This window comes from Bos javanicus, chromosome 8 (assembly GCF_032452875.1).
Source record: "Bos javanicus breed banteng chromosome 8, ARS-OSU_banteng_1.0, whole genome shotgun sequence".
Classification (NCBI taxonomy): domain Eukaryota; kingdom Metazoa; phylum Chordata; class Mammalia; order Artiodactyla; family Bovidae; genus Bos; species Bos javanicus.
In genome coordinates this window covers 29,960,744-29,981,016 of record NC_083875.1, presented here as the reverse complement: position 1 = coordinate 29,981,016, position 20,273 = coordinate 29,960,744, and the positions used below count along the sequence as shown (strand labels likewise).

General features: G+C 37.6%; 1 protein-coding gene across 2 annotated transcripts in view; it reads right to left on the bottom strand.

The window, feature by feature from the left end:
• Positions 1-1,256: 1,256 nt before the first annotated feature.
• The window catches only part of FREM1 (FRAS1 related extracellular matrix 1), a 177,789-nt gene continuing 158,772 nt past the window's right edge, over positions 1,257-20,273 (bottom strand). For both annotated transcript variants that reach the window (XM_061425258.1, XM_061425262.1), the window contains 8 exons: positions 16,686-16,835; positions 14,988-15,226; positions 14,267-14,314; positions 13,748-13,912; positions 13,435-13,563; positions 12,878-12,993; positions 7,263-7,348; positions 1,257-4,141 (listed from right to left, as the gene is read on the bottom strand). In XM_061425258.1, coding sequence (XP_061281242.1) covers positions 3,942-4,141; positions 7,263-7,348; positions 12,878-12,993; positions 13,435-13,563; positions 13,748-13,912; positions 14,267-14,314; positions 14,988-15,226; positions 16,686-16,835 — 1,133 coding nt within the window. In that variant the 3' untranslated portion in view covers positions 1,257-3,941. The remainder of the gene's footprint in view (positions 4,142-7,262; positions 7,349-12,877; positions 12,994-13,434; positions 13,564-13,747; positions 13,913-14,266; positions 14,315-14,987; positions 15,227-16,685; positions 16,836-20,273) is intronic.

Below are 20,273 nucleotides of genomic sequence, written 5' to 3'. Positions count from 1 at the left end.
CTGGGGCAAAGACTGGAAAAAGTATCTTGGATGAACTGCATAAACATACAGCTAATACATCAACCCATTTATAGTTTTCTAAAATACATTTTTATGTGGTGATTTTTAATAGCATTTTTTATTGAGATATACTTCCTATAACATACAATGCACCATTTTAAAGTGTGCACTTCGGTGGTTTTTAGCGTATTCACTGTGTTGTGGAAGCATCACCACCGTCTAATTCCAGAGCACTTCCATTCCCTCAGAAAGGAACCCTGTTCCCATAAGCAGTTAGTTCCAATTTCCCCTTCCACCAATCCTCTGCCTAAGCTGGATGTTTCATATAAAGGGAATCACTCAATACATGGCCTTTTGTGTCCATCTTCTTTTACTTAGAATAATGTTTTCAGGTATATGGTGAACCTCATAATACTCACCCTTGAAAGGTATTTTACTGGAATATAATAAACCATTTGCTCAGAGTGATAACAAACACATGGAATAATTAGAAGAGACCCAGCCTACAATCTGGAAGACTGTAGCTCTCTGGTGCTGATTTCTTCTCACTTTAACTTCTGAGGACTTCGGTCCTTTCTGCCGTATATTAGAGGAGATGACATCAAAGATCTCTCTTCCTTATTCCTGTTACTCAAGAAATCTCAAAGACACAGAGATACACACTGCTTGTCTATTTGGAAAAAATAATTGTAACAAAATTAATTAGCTATATTTGAAATCTTTCACTCCTAACCTGATCTGGAGATAGGAAATTTGAAACAGCTGTTATCAATAAGACCTTGACCTGATTATAAATTCAGGAAGTTCACACCAATTTCTTAATCAGTTGAGAAATAAAACAAAAGATGGTCTGAGCTCTTTGTATCAGTGTGGCTTTCCCTCCGATTCTGAAAAGGGATAATGCAATCAATGACTTCCACTGTGACTTCCTCCCTGATATATATATATATTTTTAAAAAAAGCTCCATGCTTAAAAACAACTATTAGAAATTTATATATACGTACCATGATTTTATACTTTCTATCTCATCCACTACATATATCCAGTATCTACAACAGTATCAGGCACTTCACAGTCAATATTTGTTGAATGGATGGTGGATGGATGACTGGATGGATGGATAAATGGATGGAAGCTATAAAATGAAAGGCTGATCCAAATAGTAAGGATGAAAAATACATGTTCAGTTTTTTTCTCCATTTCTTCTTCAATGGGTAAAATAAATATAAAATGTTAAACACTAAAGGAATAGTAATTCAGAACTAGAAATAGCTTATTTTATTAATTTTGGTATAACACTAGGTACAGTACAATTAATATGCTGCTTTGTCACAGAAATTAATCAGCACTAGTATATGGTTTAAATTATACAGAACCATACTGTTAAATATGTGCATATTCTTTTTGGCTGTCTTAAAAATAAACCCCAAAAATGTAAATAAATACCACCTGGTTCATTTTTACCACCCCTTGGAAGAAGATGGAATAATTGTCATATGTTTTTGAGTTTATGTTTAGCAGATTTATACTACATATATGTATGTTTTTTTAAAGACCAACAGTCACAAGATTCTGAAGAGCTATACATTATTGAGCTAGGTTAATGCCCTTGGATTATATGGGACTTTTCCTGAGTCAGTATTCAAATCTGGAGAGAAGAACTGGGTGACAGTCAAGTCTTTCTTTCTGATTCTGTCTTTCTTAGCTACCAATCAAGTCCCATCTCTTTCTACTCAATCCTTCTCTCCACTCTCCCCTTTTCTATCATCTCCCTTTCCCATTCTATCATTACCATTACTCCATTTCCTTCCTTCCCACTCCCACCGTAACCTAAAGGATGACAATAATCAATCAAGGTGGAGAGAACCATGATGATCATTTACTACTACTCCCCCACCAGTCAAAGCCCAGTCATGAGAAGGAGATGAAGGTCATGCACCCACATATTGCTTAGCACCCACACTTGCTTGAATTTTTATTTGTACCTTCTTCCAGTTAGTTGGATTTTACCACTTGATTAATGTTTTCATGACCAGGAATGATTTAAACATTCTTCTAGTATTTCTTTCAGTTGCTATAAAAATCAAAGCATTCTCTCTTTGTGCTAACATTTGCAATTACGTTTTAATATCACTGACATGGCAGAAATGTATAATAAAACCTACCACGTGACTAGGTTTACACAGTTGCCATGGTTCTGGATTTCCAGTCAATACAGATCTAGGAATTCCTCATTCCTTGACCATTTACTTTGCGTCCTAGGACACAATCCTTCAGGTAAACAACTCCTTATTTCTTTATTCAGCATCCCATCTTTCAACATTGCAGAGGCCCATGGATTAGAAGGGCCATCAACTAATACAGAAAATGGGTTTACACCTTCTGATTCAACACCAGAAACTGCTTGTGTCATATGGAAGACCTCTATATCAGGGCAATTCAGATTCTACTTGTGATACCTAAGGTAAGGAGCCTCCTGACTCCACACTGATGTTGGAATTTTATAAGAAGTAGAATGTCTAAATCTCATTCCAATCTGTCTTTGTAAATATTTATTTTAACCAAAATCTTGATAAATAAGTACAAATAAAACAAGCTTGTTTTTTATATCCAAAAAATGAGACTGAATTTCTTTAGTCACTTTTAGTTTCTCTCAAGGTATTATTATAATAAAATACACACCAAAACTTTGATCTGCTTGGTAGCTCTGTTTTGATTCTGAAGTGACTCTGGTACTCATAATAGCAAGTTACATGGGACACAACCATATTTTTCAGGGATTTATGAAAAGAGGAAAATTGTGAGTAAATGTTTCAGAAATAAATTTCTAATTTCCTGTAATTAAGTTTTGATTTCAGAAGGGAGTTCTTGTAAGGCTGCAACATGCTTTACTGCTACAAAAATGTTTCATTCAGCTGCCATTATAAATTAATAAGGTACCTTTTCATTAGAGGATCAGGTTAACATGGCAATTCTACACATATTAAATATTTAAGGACTCAAAATTATATCAAAATCCTTTCTGAGAATATAGGCTTTCAAGGACTCTGTTTTTAGTACTATTTTTCTTTATTCATCTGCAAAGTTCATTGGGACACTTTTGAGGAAGCCATATTTTTCTTCCATATGTTAACCATCATCCATATATGCTTTTTATTCCAAATGTCCTTGAGAAATGCTACTCAGTACTACAAGCATGGATGAACAGAGGCTCATGTTGCTTCAAATGTCTCCTGAATCTGTAAAGCTGGGGAAATCCAATTGTTCACTTTAGAATGGCACAACCATCTTACTGGAAAAGGAGCTCTGTCTCGTGGAAAGTGATGGGTAGACTTCTGAAGGACAGGTAACCCCTGAATTCTTACCTGAACTACAGCTTTGCAGATGAACTTCCATCTGCCAGATTCTTCCATCTAAAGCCTTCCTTTTTCACCACAGAGAATTCTCCTTTTTATCCACAGCCTCTCAGCTTTCACATTTGAAAGGACTCCAAAGGGACAAAGCAACCCTTTGCAGTTCAACCTTGATTTAATGAACTGGCAGGGTAAGCCTCACTCAGATGGAAGTGGTGGAAGCACCTGCAATATAGATTTCAGAATGTGTTCATTTGAAGTATTGGGGAAAAAAATCCAAGGACCATGAAATTACTGTTGACTGAAATATGAAGTCTCCAGAATAACCAAATTTATACCACATAATACCTTGAGGATTTATTTCAAAATGTACTGAGATGCAAAAAATTTAACTTTTCCTCTAAGAAACATTCATTTATCAATCTTCCTCGAACTATTGTTTTTCTTTACTAGATAGAACCCTTCAAACACTTGGATAGAAGAAATGTACCTCATCAGTCATGACACTCTGTTTTCTATTGAGTACTATGCACAAATCCTGGAAATAAATAGATAAAAACATCCCAAGTGGATACTTGTAGGGCCAGTTAGAGTTTCCTGGAGCACACATAACTGTGAGATTTTCCCTTCCTACAGTCCTTTGTGTGCCATTTTCCTGGCCTTTGAACCAAAACACAGTCCTTGCCATGCCTTGAACGTTGCGGGGGCCCTCTCCTCCAGTTGGTGAAGGTCACAGGTTCACCGCCAATCCACTCCCAGTGGCCAGCACGCACTTGGTCATTCAAACCTGACATGAACCAAAGAAGGGTGCCAAATGATTTTTATTACTTTTACAACTGGATGTCATATCAACCCACTGTTCTAAGCTCAGTAATCACATGCAATTGTGAGCCTACATTCTAAAGCATGGACTGGGACCTGGGAATCCTCTAAGACACCCTGAGACTATGAGGCTTTGGTGTAAGGCCAGGTAGGAATCCAAATCCTAGCTTCACCACTTGCTAGGTGAACATATCTGGGCAGGTTATTTAACCTCTCTGAGTTCTCCAAGTATTAGTTTTCTCATCTCAGAAATGTATATCTAAGTAGAACTAGCTCTATGTTGAGGATTAAATAAGATAATGCACATAAAGCTCATGACATAGAAGTGTTAATAAATGGCACTTATTATTCATACTTCCTACAGGCAGAATACCTGTCACAGGGAAACAGATATACTCCTGTCTATTTATCTTCCTTGTGATTCTTGGGTATCATATTTGAAAGTAGCTTATTAAGTATTATTTTTAGTCTGGAGCTTAAGATTTTTTTAATCTGCTACAGTTCTAATAAAAAGCAGCTTTTCTCAATTTGCCTCTCTACTCCCACTGGCAATTTTTTTTTTTCAAATTACACTTCAATGTTACAAAGCTCTTAAAATTTTTCTTAAGGAAGCATTCCTGGGATGAATTGAGAGAGTAGCATTTGATGTATATATACTGAGCTGTGTTCTGTGCTATGCTTAGCTGCTCAGTCGTGTCCAGCTCTTTGTGATCCTATGGGACTGTAGCCTGCCAGGCTCCTCTGGCCATAGAATTCTCCAGGCAAGAGTACTGGAGTGGGCTGCCATGCCCTCCTGCAGGGGATCGTCCCAACCCAGGGATCAAACCTGGGTCTCCTATATTACAGGTAAATTCTTTACCACTGAGCTATTAGGGAAGCCCCCATATATATACTGCTGCTGCTAAGTCACTTCAGTCGTGTCTTTATTTATCTTGGACTCTGTGCGACCCCATAGACGGCAGCCCACCAGGCTCCCCCGTCCCTGGGATTCTCCAGGCAAGAACACTGGAGTGGGTTGCCATTTCCTTCTCCAATGCAGAAAAGTGAAAAGTAAAAGTGAAGTCGCTCAGTCGCGTCTGACTCTTAGTGACCCCATGGACTGCAGCCCACCAGGCTCGTCCGTCCATGGGATTTTCCAGGCAAGAGTACTGGAGTGGAGTGCCAATACTACCATGTTTAAAATAGCTAGCTAGTGGGGAGCTGCTATAATACAGGGAGCTCAGCCCAATGCTCTGTGATGATCTAGATGGGTAAAATGGGGGTCCCTCAAGAGGGAGGGGATGTATACACACAGCTGATTCATGCTGTTGTACAATAGAAACTAACACAACATTGTAAAGCAATTACACTCCAATTTAAAAATAATAAAAAAAATTTTCCCCTCGTCACTCTCTTTTAGAATAGAGATTAAAATAATAGAATAAGAATAAAAAAAAAGAATCCTGTGCAATAGGATTACCTGGCAGCTCACAAACCAAATTTGACTGTGAAAATGGTCTTTGTTATGCAACATGTAACCTTCTCCCCACTGGTTCTCATTTGATATTTTGGGGTAGAATAAAATGAAGTACTCTTGATTGGGAATGACTTGTCTCCTTCTGGATTGTTTCTGTGAATTACTGATCAGGTGATGCTACGCCCCAAAACTTTGTGGGATTAGAAAGTTGACATCAGTCATTGTGGACATAGAGAAGATTTATCTTCCAGCCTTCACATAATACTCTCAGATGACTTCAGAATTACACACTCACTGAGTATCACAGAGAATTTAAGAAGCCGAGTGGGTTTATTATTATTTCCTTAAATACAGTATCTTGAAGAGATGGTGAGAATATTTACTTTAGTACATTCTGAGAATTCTGTTTCTAAAGTGGCTTGAAAAGATTTGTGACTACTGTTAAAATTGTAGAAAATATTAAAACTTTAGAAAAAAAGGATAAAATTAGGATTAGCTATAATTCTTAACCAGAGATAAAAAAATATTTCTAACTCTTTGGCTTATTTCTTTTTATGTCAATAAAAGAATGCCACTTCATGGCAGATAGATGGGGAAACAGTGGAAACAGTGGCTGATTTATTTTTCTGGGCTCCAAAATCACTGCAGATGGCAATTGCAGCCATGAAATTAAAAGACGATTATTCCTTGGAAGGAATGTTATGACCAATCTAGACAGCATATTAAAAAGCAGAGACATTACTTTGTCAACAAGGTCCGTCTAGTCAAGGCTATGATTTTTCCAGTGGTCATGTATGGATGTGAGAGTTGGACTATAAAGAAAGCTGAGCACCAAAGAATTGATGCTTTTGAACTGTGGTGTTGGAGAAGACTCCTGAGAGTCCCTTGGACTGCAAGGAAATCCAACCAGTCCATCCTAAAGGAGATCAGTCCTGGGTGTTCATTGGAAGGACTGATGTTGAGGCTGAAACTCCAATACTTTGGCCACCGGATGCGAAGAGCTGACTCATTGGAAAAGACCCTGATGCTGGGAAAGATTGAGGCAGGAGGAGAAGGGGATGACAGAGGATGAGATGGTTGAATGGCACCATCGACTCAATGGACATGGGTTTGGGTGGACTCCGGGAGTTGGTGATGGACAGGGAGGCCTGGTGTATTGCGGTTCATGGGGTTGCAAAGAGTCAGACACGACTTAGCAACTGAACTGAACTGATAAGTATATATTATGTGTATATATATCACTTGTTTATATACTTTTTTATTCTAAATTATTTCATGCTTCATATGACTGTAGACTGTGATTTTCACTTAGCACCTTGCCACAAATGCAGTACATTACATATTTTATATATAATATGCATCCATTGTTGAATGAATCTATAAATATAAGGCATTGTTATATATTTAATATTCTTTCATATGGCTATATTATAATTTATTAAACCATTCCCTACTTACAACTATTTTAAATTTTTTGCCTTTAGAAATAACATTTATGAGTTTCAAAAGATAGACTGTCTAACCATCTAACCATTGCTTATTATCATAGACAACAATTATTTGACCCATGAAAGGGAGACCTTCTCTTTGTGGTCTTGCCTCCCTCCTCAGGGTAACACAGATTACTTGCCTATCCAAAACGGCTTTCTTCCACTGATGTCCCAAAGCCATCTCATGTGCTGCCTGGAGATGACAGTTACAAGGCTGCCTTGGTAACTACATGCAAACAGAAAAATCAGAGCGTCAGTGACACGGAGTTCAGCATTTCAGCTGATGTGAGATGCATAATGGAAATCAAAGCTAGTTCATCTAGAAAACTGGTATATATGTAGAAAGAACTTTCCAAGATTTTAATACTCATTTTTTTATATTAATGAATATCTGTGGGGGAGGGGGTGCTTGCATCCATGCTAAGTCACAGGGTGGGGTAGATAACAGTAAAGAAGTGATACTGTATTATAATATCTGGGCTTTAAAGCACAAATCCTTTTCAGAAGATCAGCAGCTGTTTACTTATACAGATTAATTACTTAATGTCAAAAAATGACCCCTCTCATGGGAAGTTTATCTCTAAATTGCATAAATTTGGCAATTACCTGGTTAATTTGATTAGTAAAGTAACCCAAGCTACCAGATAAAATTACTGGAGGCCAACATTTTGAGCTTGATGTGTTTAGTCAAATCCCCAAATATATGTGACTCTTTTTCATCCTGCTCAGGGAAAGGAGGTCAGCCTCACTGGCAAACCTTTGTATGTTATGAAGAAATTAAAGCACCTGTTCTTACAAATACATATAAATGTTTTCTCCAAAATATAGTTGTATTTTTTATATGTTTAAAGTTTACAGCGTAGTGCCTTGACTTACATAAACTGTGAAATTTGATTACCACAGTAAGTTTAGTTAGTACCCATTTCATATAGTTACCAAAAAAAACAAAAAAACAAAAAATGTTTTTTCCTTATGATGAGAATTCTTAGAATTTACTCTTAACACCTTTCACATCTATCACACAATAATCCTGTTACACATCACAGCCATATTCTTTATCTTATAACTGGCAGTTTATATTTTTTGATTACCTTCATCCAACTCTCCCACCCCAAATTCCTCACTTCTTAAAACCACAAACTTGATTCATCTGTTGATGGACACTTATATTGCTTCCATGTCTTCACTTTGTAAAAAAAAAAATACTGTTATAAACATGGGTGCAGATACCTTTTCACCTTTTCAACAGAGTACTGTCGTTTTCTTTAGACATATTCCCAGAAGCGGAATTGCTGGATCATACCGTAATTCAATTTTTAACTTTTGAGGGGCCTCAATACTCTTCCATGGTGGCTGTACCATTTTACAATCCTACCAACAATAAGGGATTCCTTCTCTCCACATCCTTGCCAGCATTTGTTATATCTTGTCTTTTTCGTGACCGACACTAACAGGCATAAGAATTCTTTATGAGTTATTTTTGCAGCTAGCTAAGTCATTCCTATAAGCAATATTTGATCCCAATTCTCCAACAGTGTTCATTTAAAACTCTAAAATACTCTAAGCAAAAAGCCAATAGATATATTCTTTTTCTTTTCTTTTTTGATACAAAAAGTTTCAACAACAAAAAAGGGGAAAAAATCACCACATGCTTCTTGCCTAGTTAATATCTATTGATGTTTTAAAAGTCAAGAACCATGATTAGTAATACATACTTGTCACAAGTTTATGTTGCTGAACTGAATTTTTTTTTCATTTTACCTACAACTATCCAAGCTTTAGATTCATTTCTGAATGCTTTTCCAGATCATGTATGGTGAACATAATCTAATCTATGTCTTAACGATATTTTTCCTACTAATACCGTCCTTTCGTATGGTATAATGCAGTGATGACTCCTAGGCCTTCTGAGATATATAGGCACTTTTCTACTTCTCTGAATGTCCTCATGGTGCTGGATTCAGGTCATGTGACTTGGTTCCGACATTTCTATTTACTGTGGCTTCTGTCTGACAGTTACAACAGACATGATAGCCAGTTCTCTTCCCTCTCCCTCAGATCCAATATGGCAATTCTGATGTGCTGAGGGTTTAAAACACAGAATATGAAATGTGTATTAAAAATAGCCCAAGGGAGGGTTCGAGGGGCTGTTTCAATTAATGTGACATATTAGAGTGTGGGAGACCTGGGTTCTACTTCCTGCTCTGTCCCCAATTTCCTTATGGATGTAACTTCAGCCTCAGAGTCTTTATCAGGAAGGAATAGATTTTATTCAAGGATATTTAACACCTACTTCTGCTTTAAGATCCTTGAAACTATCTTTAAAATAAGACTTGGCAAAATCCATTTTAGCTGCTCAAGTGTAAGTTTGATTTCTTTATTGATGCTCTGAGAAGAGCAAGAGCAAGAGGAGAAGAGAGCTATGTTTAGAATAGGTAAAATGTTAGGCCACAGTTATTTACAAAAATAAATATTTAGGCATTTTCATTTTATAAAAATGCCTATCATTTCCTTTTATTCCCATATATATACAAATAAAAGAGAGAAAATTAACCATATAGATACAGATATACTATAGAGATATAAAAGTAAAATATAGAGAAACATACAAATAAAAATCTTTTGACATCTCTGAAATCTGAAGACATTCAAAGTGTAGAATTAAAAACATAACCCTGAATTTTTCCAGTTTTAGAAGTAAACATCTACTTCGTTAGAACTTTTTGATTAAATATAGATATATTTTAGACCAACTCTTTAAGGACAGGTCAGCAGGGGTTCCAGACACTCCTGTGGGAAACCAAAATGGTTTCAGAGATAATGATCTATAATAATAGAATTACCAAATGTACAGTGACTGCCTAAGGAAGTGAGCAGATGAGATTATGATATGCAAATTCAAGAAATACCTAATCTCGGAGTCTGGTTCCTCTGGGCTAAAAAAATAATAAAACACCAATGGGGAGGAAAGGAGAAAGGAGATAAAGATTGAGTTGAGTTAGCAATCTGATTAGGGGCAAAGGATAAAGTAAAATTTGCTGTGCTTCTTGAAACATGCATGCTGTGAATGACCATTTGTAAAGGACCATCAGGTAGCAAGAGAGCCTGAGGAAATATAAATCAGAATTGAAAAATGGTCCCTGAGATCTAAAAAACACACTAGATATTTATTAATTCTAATTATAGACTCTAAAACCATCTCCTAAAAAGTATTCATGAGAAAGTAAATAGCCAAGTTATAACATGTTGCAACTATTAATTTTATATTATAGAAAGAATTGATAATTCCCAGGGGAATATTCATTGTTCAGGGCAAAGAGGTTAGAGAAGAAGAGGATCAAATGAACCTGAAAAGTAATGGGTGAAGGGAAGCAGAGGCCCATAGAATGAATGAAAACATGTTGAATGATAGAGGAGGTCTTGGGGTTCAGAGGAAAATTATACTAAGAAGGTAGGCTTGCCATTCAAAAATGTTCCTTTTAAAGTGACTGATCCAAATCTTTTAGTTTGTTTTTAACCTGCTGCTAGATATTTTCTGAAATGCCTCTATTTTTAACTGTTCTTAGGATAATCATTTTTCTTGTCCTTTTGAAATAAAATGCATATTAAAGCATCATACAAAAGTCATCAGGTCAAATATTTATACCTATTCTTCACTTAAAATTAGAAAATTTGAAGCATTTTTATGATATTTTAAAAATCTCATAGCAAATATTTTTTCTTTACCTCTTATACACCTTGGAATACCATCAGAAGTGGTATTTAATAGATACCTTAATTTCTGGAGCAATATGGTACATACATAACATATACTTCAAAATAGTTTATATTACTGATAGATAATGAGTCACTTTCTAAAATATGATGGAAAATCTCCAGTTGCCCCCTAAAAACTTTCTCTTGTTCTGAAAATTTTTTCAGTTGTACATCTAAAAAAAGGTCTCAGTACAATGGTCTAAAGCAATTCCCTGAAACCAGTTTACAAAATTAATTTCACAAAGATATGAAAAAATTAATTCTGAAACTGCTTATTACATAATGTTTGATTTGCTAAATATGGTCACCAATCCCCCTAAATTAATAGGGGAGATAGAAAATTTCCATCACTCTTATACTAGATTTTATAATAGTTTACTGCAGAACAAAATACCTATGTATGTATTTCTTAATATCATTATTCTGAAATTATGATCTTCCAGATTTTTGGTGTCAAAAAACATTTGTTATAAAACCATGGCAATTTAAGGTAATCTTATTGATGTCATCATTTTGCTAACCCTGCATTAGTCTCCTGATATATTTTTTATTTTATTGATCCATCTAATTGCCCAAATCTGTTATATTTCTGTACACTAACAACAAAATATCAGAAAGAGAATTTGAGGCAATAATCTCATTTACTAGTGCATCAGAAAGAATAAAATACCTAGGGATACCTAATGAAGCAAAAGACCTGTACTTAGAAAACTATAAGGTGTTGAAAGAAACTGAAGATGACAGGTAGAAAGATATACTGTGTTCTTAGGTTGGAAGAATCAATATTGTTAAAATGACCATACTACCCAAGGCAATCTACAGATTCAGTGCAACCTCTATCAAATTACCAGTGGCATCTTTCATAGAACTGGAACCAAAAAAAATTAAATATGTATGGAGACACAAAAACTCCAAGTACCCAAAACAATCCTGAGAAAGAAGACTGGAGTTTGAGGAATGATACACCCTAACTTCAGACTATAATATAAAGCTACAGAAATCAAAAGAGTATGGTACTGGCACAAAAACAGATACATAGATCAATGCAACAGGATAGAATACCCAGAAATAAACCCACACACTTATGGTCAATTAAATCTATGACAAATGAGACAAGAATATACAATGGAGAAAAGATAGTCTCTTCAATAAAGAAAACATACACACAATAGAACATTACTCAGCCATACAGAGGAATGAAATAATGCCAATTGTCACAACATGGATGGACGTAGAGATTATCATACTGAGTGAAGTAAGCCAAGGAAAGACACTTATATATGGAATTTAAAAAATAATACAAATGAACTTATTTATAAAACAGAAATAGAGTCACAGACACAGAAAACAAACTCATGGTTATCAAAGCATCAAAGGGAGAGGGATAAATCAGCAATTTTGGAGTAGCATTAGTATCTATTAAAACCATAATAAAACATCCACTTACACCCACTAGAATGGCTAAAATCACAGAGACTGACGATGTTGCAGAGTAAATGGATAAATTTTGTCAATATCTGACCACAAGTTATCTTTCATTGAGTGTTCTGTTCTGTTATCTAATCGCACTTTGTCCAACCTGTCTGGTTTCATAACCATCAATGCCTCTTATATTGTTATAGGCTTGGTGCTATGAGATCTTTCATTGTTATATATTTCCAAATCAGTGGGCTGGGATTCCTATTTAATTAATAAATGATAGACTCTGCCATGCTGCTGACTCAGACAATCTCCTGACTTTCTTCAAAAGTTTGAGATGGAGAGGCTAAAAAATAAAACTGTGACATAGGCACAGTTTATCATAAAAGAGCTATGAAACATCATTAAGGTCAGCCCAAATCTGTTCTGAACTACAGAACTCCCTCCAAGCTCCTAAAACAAAGCCAGGTAGATGTTAGACACTCAACACTTGAATGAATGAAGAAACACTAGAGTTCCATGAGGAAAACAGAAACATTAACAAAGAAGCATCAGCCAAATGAGAAATGGGGCTTCTTACTGTTCCCTGCAAGCTTGGGCAGCTGTAGTCCACGTGCCTTTCTGCTCTGTGATCAAGGAGTGGCAGTAGCCTGAATGATGGTGCCACCCAGCTGGGCAGGATTTATCTTCCACCTCCTGAAAAATAGTTGTCCATGCTCACATCATAATGGTCTTTACAACCTAGAGTCTATTCTCAACATAGAGAATCCTGTGAGTCCTCTAACGAAAATAATTTTGTCACTAGAAAGGAGGTCAGCCCTAATCCCCATTCTCCACTTTGAGAAACACAATGGCTTCTTATGGGACACGGTAAAGTCAGCCATGTTTTAGTTTTACACCTTTTAACATTATAATAATTGAATAAAATAAGTAAGCCTCTTTTTAAATTGTAGTGCTTAACTACTGTGTTTTGTGATTTTTAAAGCATCAACTGGCCATCTTTTCCTCTTCCCCCCTCAAAGCATAACACAGTAGGCAGAGGAAACAGCAGTGGACAGGGCGCCTCCTCTCCCTCTCCTGGCTTATGATGGGACTTGCTACAAGTAAAGGGATGTGGCTGCTCGGCCTGTGTCCCACCTTGGTGTGGGGGCTCCAGGATCTCCAGGCAATTCCATCGCACTTGTACAGTTTTTGGAGGCTTTCTTCAAAGTGGAAGAGTCCCTTTAATTCCGGTGTGCAGTTCTTTGGGAATGAGGGCAACGGGTCCTATGGGAAGGAAAGGTAATTTAGATCTGACACCCTGTAAACCGATCACACTGTTACCTCTTTTAGGTCATCATTTGCTGAATAGTGTTTTAACTGAGAAAACTATCCCCAAACTTGAAGGCTGTTTTTCAGCTCAGGAAACAGCTTATTGTAAGGAGAGTAGGAAGTGAAGAGATTTTCATACCTGTCTGGGGAAGTGTGAGCCGGTTGTGGATTCCTCCTTATCGGCTTGAGGCGGTTCTGCCACTTTGGTTGTCTTTTGGGGCTCACTAATAAAGGATACGTTGGCCTTCCTTCTGCGAGCTGGGGAGCCGTCATCTTCCAGTTTCAGGGAAATCACCCCATGATACTTGAGGAAATCAGCAAACAACAGTGAAGACAAAACAAACAACAAGACAGAAAACAAAAACATTTGTTGTAAAAACAGGCAATCCAAACACTGGATCAAGATAAAGAGATAAAAGGATGTTTTCCTGACCACCCAAGCCTCTAAACAAAATTCAAACAGGATTGTAAGGAAAATATATAAATATAATAGTTATGAAAGGTAGTTTCACTAGATATTTTGCATCCATAAAATACAAAAAATTTAGCAATCCTCTCAGACTCAGACAGAGGAGCCTGGCAGGCCTGGGGGTTGCAAAGAATTGGACATGACTGAGGGACTGATCACATGCATTGCTTACACAGTATATACGCTTACGTTATAGATGATGTCTGTTCTATTTTTATAAACAGAGGATGGAGGAACCTGAAATCAACAGAGGAAATAAACAGGAACAAAATTGGCTTGAATAATAATTCATAATAGGGCAAAACCCTTCCAATAAGATTTTTTAGTAACTAAAAATTTCTAAACATATTTTTAAAAGAGTTTCCAAGCCCAAATAATGGGAATTTTTAAAAAGTCACTGGACTAATCACAACTTATCAGTGTTGACTCATCTATTCTTCGTCCCAGTTAGAAAAGACATCCTTGTTTTTTTGGTACATCTATAGTGCACAGAGGTCCAAGAAACACCACACACACACACACACACACACACTTACTCATGAGTGTATGCCTGGTGAGAATGCTATGCTAGTAAATTCAAAGCCATGGTTTCTGCACCCAAATAATCTCATTCTTTTTCAGGACCACGAGTCATTCCCTATCTGTCTTGATCACAAAAGGAACCAAAGCAGAAATCATAGCGATGAGTCAGAATATCTATCACTTCAGCCAGTACAATTAATGAACTATGCTGATGTTTGTATGTAAAAGCCACTTCACGATGGTCCAAGGAACCATGAGAATGTCTATGGCCCCCATTCACTGTAAGAAGCAAAACAGCTTCCTCAGCATTCCAGATTACTTACTAAGATCCTTTGATCCCTTTCATATGCACTCCACACATCAAAACCCAGGAGGTCCCCATCCTTACTGTTTTGCCATCCCCTCGGGTCCTAAGCTTCACTGGAGAAAGATCTTCAGAACCAAAGTCCCGCAGGGCGTCACCCCTCGTGACCGCTAGCTGCTTGGAAGTTGGAAGGGGTCTTCTTTCCAGATGAAAGGAATCAGAAGTGGTGGGTGAGGAAGCCCCTGGGGAGAGCAGGTGCCAAATGCCCTTCTCCCATGCACTGGGCATGTTTGAATTGAAGGCATATGAAGGATGGCACTGCCCTGGTGGCACACAAAACGGCAGGTCAGTCCATTTTACACAAACAGATAAGTGATCACATCGACGAAGCTTGTCATTAAATTCAGATGGATGATTTTCCCACCAGATGTTGTCTTGCTGCCATTTGCCAGAAACCCCTTTTCTCTTCATCAGTTTCCATACAGGAAAGCTATGCCCTTCTGCACATCTACAGCGTGATTATGAGTCATGAAATTCATTCATAAGCCACAGATGAAAATCACTGTGGTGACTTTATAATCATCCCATCTACTTGGGAAATAGACTGCCTTCATTTCATATCAACAGAACTCCTCCGTGTCATTGGGTTTATTCCCTGATCAAGTATCATTCCACAAACACTTTTACTTGTTCACCCTCTCCCCAGTCTCCATAGGTAGAAACTGGAATTGTTGGAAGATGTTAGTGAAATCAGATAACAGTTATTCAGATGAGACTTCAACTGTTAGAGCAAAGACTCAGTCAATCTTAATGGCTCTCCTTTGATTAAAAATATTGCCAGTTAGTATGAAAAAAGTCTAAACCCAGAAGCACGTTTGGATACCTTATACTTCATCTGTCAAGTGTGTACTTCATCTATGTATGTACTTACTGTGACCAGAAAAGTCTACTGGAAAAAAAAAAAAAGACTTTGGTGTGAAGAGATGTGGAAATATGAGTATGGTAAAGGAAAGAGGAAAGTGTCTATATTTATTATAGAATGAGAAAGAGAAGTGGAGATAACTAAGCAAAGAAAAATATATGGCCCATAGGGCATGACCGGTGTAAAAACTGGAGTGTAAGACTAAGCATTGTAACTGGACACTTGTCAAATGCTAAAAAGACGAATAAGTAGAGGGTATTTGGCAGGAAAAAGTCAGCGTACCAAGGACTTTGGCTGATCTTTATTTAGTTCACAGGTTGGTCTTTCGCATATACCATCCAGGACCTGTTTGGCTCTGCAACCCAAGGTTATTCATTAATATTCTCCAGCTGCTCCTGAATCCCCACGCCAGCTGCACCTTTCACATCTATTTTCCTCCCATTCCTTCCTCCCTCAGAATTTTCGTGGTCACACTACAGCGAGGGCTCAGATTTTAGGCATTAAGAGCTCTCTTCCACAGAGGAAGGTAATTACAGCCCTACAAACTCGGGGCAGGGAAATAATTGTCGATAGATTCTCACCAACATTGTTTCCCCCTTGATGAGAACAACAAACGGGTAGGGGAAAAAAAACAATGAGGCACTGACTTGTTGCTTTTCTCAAACGATCGTTCTTAGCAGGAGGAAAGCCACATGAAGCAGAAAGCAGAATAAAGGGCCTACATCATGACTGAGGTTGCTTTCTTGACAAGAAATGAAGCATTTTGATTTGAAAGCGTTATCCAGCACGCTGGCTGTTGAAAGTAAGCAGCTACAGTGCCAAGACTGCTCGTGATTTCAAGATGAGGATCAAAAGAATACCTCCTTTTGAGTCCAAAATTTTCACTGCAGTTTTTGTCTTTGTGCCAAGAACCGCATTCACGGGGGAGTTCAGAATTACTTCAAAGACCTCATCATCTTCCTCTAATCCGTCATAGGTAATTGCTATATTCCACATCTTAGTTGACATTCCTACAAGAAGTAAACATTTTAATTACTCTTTAATTGCTATTTCAATCAACTAGGTGTCAGCGAAATATATTAATTAACATGTCTGCAGCCAGACTGCAGTAGCCTGAGTGAGCCATTGTACAGCAACCAACTTGCTGAAGTCGTGCTGTTCTCCCAAATGATATTAAAAGACCACATTTGTTCCTGGACAATGATGATTCCGTTTAAATGCAAACACTGTAACAAAAAAAAGCAAGCTGCATTAGGGAAGGGATGAACAAAAAATGGTGAGCTGTTGAGACCCCAAGACTTTTTTTTTATTTGAGAATTTTTTCCTGACCTGCCCCTTCTCATCTTAAGAATAAACAAGTACTGCAATCTTAAAATCTTAATAGTTTGAAAAATCTTAAGATGTTGATGCAGTCAGAAGTGATTATTGGATGGTACTCCACGCTATTCATGGAACCCTTGAAATGATTGATTTCTAACGACAGCTGCTTCCATCGGCTGCCCTACTTCCTGAGATACTTGTAGCCCACAAACGCTTTTTCTGATGATGTAATACTCCAGAGTTTGATATCCTCCTGTGGAGAATTTATAGGCTGAGGGGTTCTAGAAATAGATGGAGCCAAATTTTTTTCTCTCTCTCTTTCTGTCTGCCTCTGTTCATGCAGTTACAATCAAGCTTGGATCACAGTAACTTTGCGAACTTAATACAAAACAGTTTTGATGTTACAAATGTATCTCCAGCCATCCTGTCACCACTCAGATGGGATGCAAAGCAACCCCGGAAACACATAATTAATGTTGGAAGAAACTTCAGAGATTGTCGAATCTTGACCATTTTCCATGACATGAATAGCCGGACATCCACCCCAAGGATTTATTTAGAAGAAAAAGAGTTGGCAGGAAGAAAAGAAAGTATTGTTTAGTGGAAAAAGATGGCTCAATTTTAAGGGGGAAAAATAAACTTATGGTGTAAGATTCAAGAGCTAAGTTTTGAAACTTTATTCTGGGTCATTTACTCATCAGCTATTCAAGTGCTTGTATTTCTATGTGCTGTGTCTCAGTTGTGTCCGACTCTTTGCGAACCCCTGGACTGTAGCCTGCCAGGCTCCTCTGTCCATGGGATTCTCCAGGCAAGAATACTGGAGTGGATTGTCATGCCCTCCTCCAGGGGATCTTCCTGACCCAAGGATCAAACCAGCATCTCCTGCATTGGCACACCCATGAACTCATCTACATAAATAGTTAAACATGTTTTTTCTAGCATTCTCATCTAAAAATCTGAATTCTTTTCTCATTGTTTTCATCTGCCAACAGATACAGAACAGACAGTAAATACTACACGTATGTGGGCTCCAGAGTTGGAAAGACCAGGAGGGTGGAATGGGAAAACAACATGAGCAAAGTCAGAGAGCAAAGCAGAGGCCTTAATCAGGAGGGCTGAGCAGAATAGCTGGCTGGAGTAGAGGAGTCTTGCCAGGGAAGAGAGGTGAAAAGGCAGCACTGACATCTTGTAGCCAGACTGCAGACAGCCCTGGACCCGAGGTGGTCAGATTCAGACTTTAAACCACAGGCAACAGGGAAGGCTCTTGAAAATGGGTGTCTTAGAAAACTGAAACTGAAAAGTGTTACGTGGGAAGATTTAGGGGCCCAGGCAGGCGAGCAAAGAAGCTAGAAGTTGGGAGTCCACATAGGTCGCTGTTGTAATAAACTGGCATGAAGAGAAAAGACTTGACGATGAAGAAAGCATATGAATACTAGGACTTTTAATAATTAGAGAGCTGTTTTGACTCTCAAAGTCCATAAAGTTAAGCAGTGGTCAAATAAAAATCCAAGACAAAAAATTTTTTTTCCAAGTCTCAACCATTTGCCCTCTTATTTTAAGAATTTTTTTTTAAATTATAGTAGCCCCATCCTCCCACCTTTAAAGAAAACCCCTTAAAGTATTTTTTAAAAACCTTTATGGAGTAGAACCATATAATTAGAGAAAAGCTATTCAAAGTTTCATTGAAGTACTTTTGATTTGTTTGCCTGCATTTCAACTCTGTTTCTATGTCTACCAGGTGTGCACATAGGAACTACTTTTTTTTAGTTAATGAGGTTAGAAATAAGAATTTTCTTAGTCTTTCTTTTTCCTTCCTCTCCCACCTTCAAGGTGCAAAGTATTTGTGAAAGCACAGTGATTATAAACAATTTCAGAAGGCTTGAACTGGCCCCCTATTCCCATAAACAAAAGGTGCTGAAGAGGAAAGAGAAGTGTCAGGTTATGCAGACAGAGCCCACTTTACAGAGTGAGTTAATTCCTGGATATTTTCCTGTAAAACAGATTTCACTATTGAAAGACATTTTCTCAATGTTTTTTTTTTGCAAATGCCACATGAGAGAGCTGTTCCTTTGGAAAACATTTTGACTCTTAGGCACAGTGAAGTCTCAATTAAGAATGCAGCAAAGCCTTCAAGAACACCTATTTTAAAGGAAAACAATCATTTTCTTAAGAATATTTGCACTTTGACTCAAGATTAGACGCAATCACAGGATGCCAAGTAGTCAGGGTTTGTTTTCGATATGGCGCAAAACCGCAAGGCGAGTATAGATCACTAGGACTTTAAAAAGTCCCTCATTTTCTCTTCAGCTTCCTCCAAGAGCTCGCCAACCTTAAAATATTCACTCTGATTTCTCAATCTCTGTTTCTTCCCCAATCATAGAAACTGCTGCTTTTAAAGAAATGAACAGATTACTTTGGGTAAAAGGGGTGGGAATGGGGATGAAGACATCAGATCTGAAAGAGGTAAGGATTAACAACATGGGAGTAAGTAAGTATTTGCAGGATCAGTGGACAGGGGGAAATGTAACATTTTCTAAAGGAAGATATCAGTTTATGAAAGTTTCTGGCTAATGAGCTCCAAAACAATGAGCAGCCAAGTGCTGTTTCATTTATAAACTGTATTTACTTATTTTCTTCAAATGTTTAAATAATCTCTAAACTTTTAACTATTTAGAGCCTCCAGAGGTCTTTAGTATCTACTCAAAACAGCATGCGAACTCTTCCAGAAAAATGGGTATTTCTCTTACCCGGAGGAACCTGCAAGGGGACTGCTCAAAATCCACCCAAAGCCCAAATCACTCCTGATCTTGTCACAAACAGACCTCGAGTAATAAAGATGACAAACAACAAAGACTCTTGCCTCTCAAAAAGTGGAAAGACCGAACCTGCCTTAATCTGAGTACATACAAGTCACAATGCAAATGTATCACGTCCTTTCGCCTTGAGGTTTATCAGAACCAGTGCCTGTGGCAACTCAAGGGTAAACTTCAATACGTAATAGGAATAGTTCTTCTCACCAAGGGTGGTCAGGCTGAGGAACACACTGAGGCAAATCAGAAACTTAAGCATCATAGGGAGGAGGCCAATAGCAATATTGGGGTTGTTGTCGTTCAGTCGCCCAGTCGTGT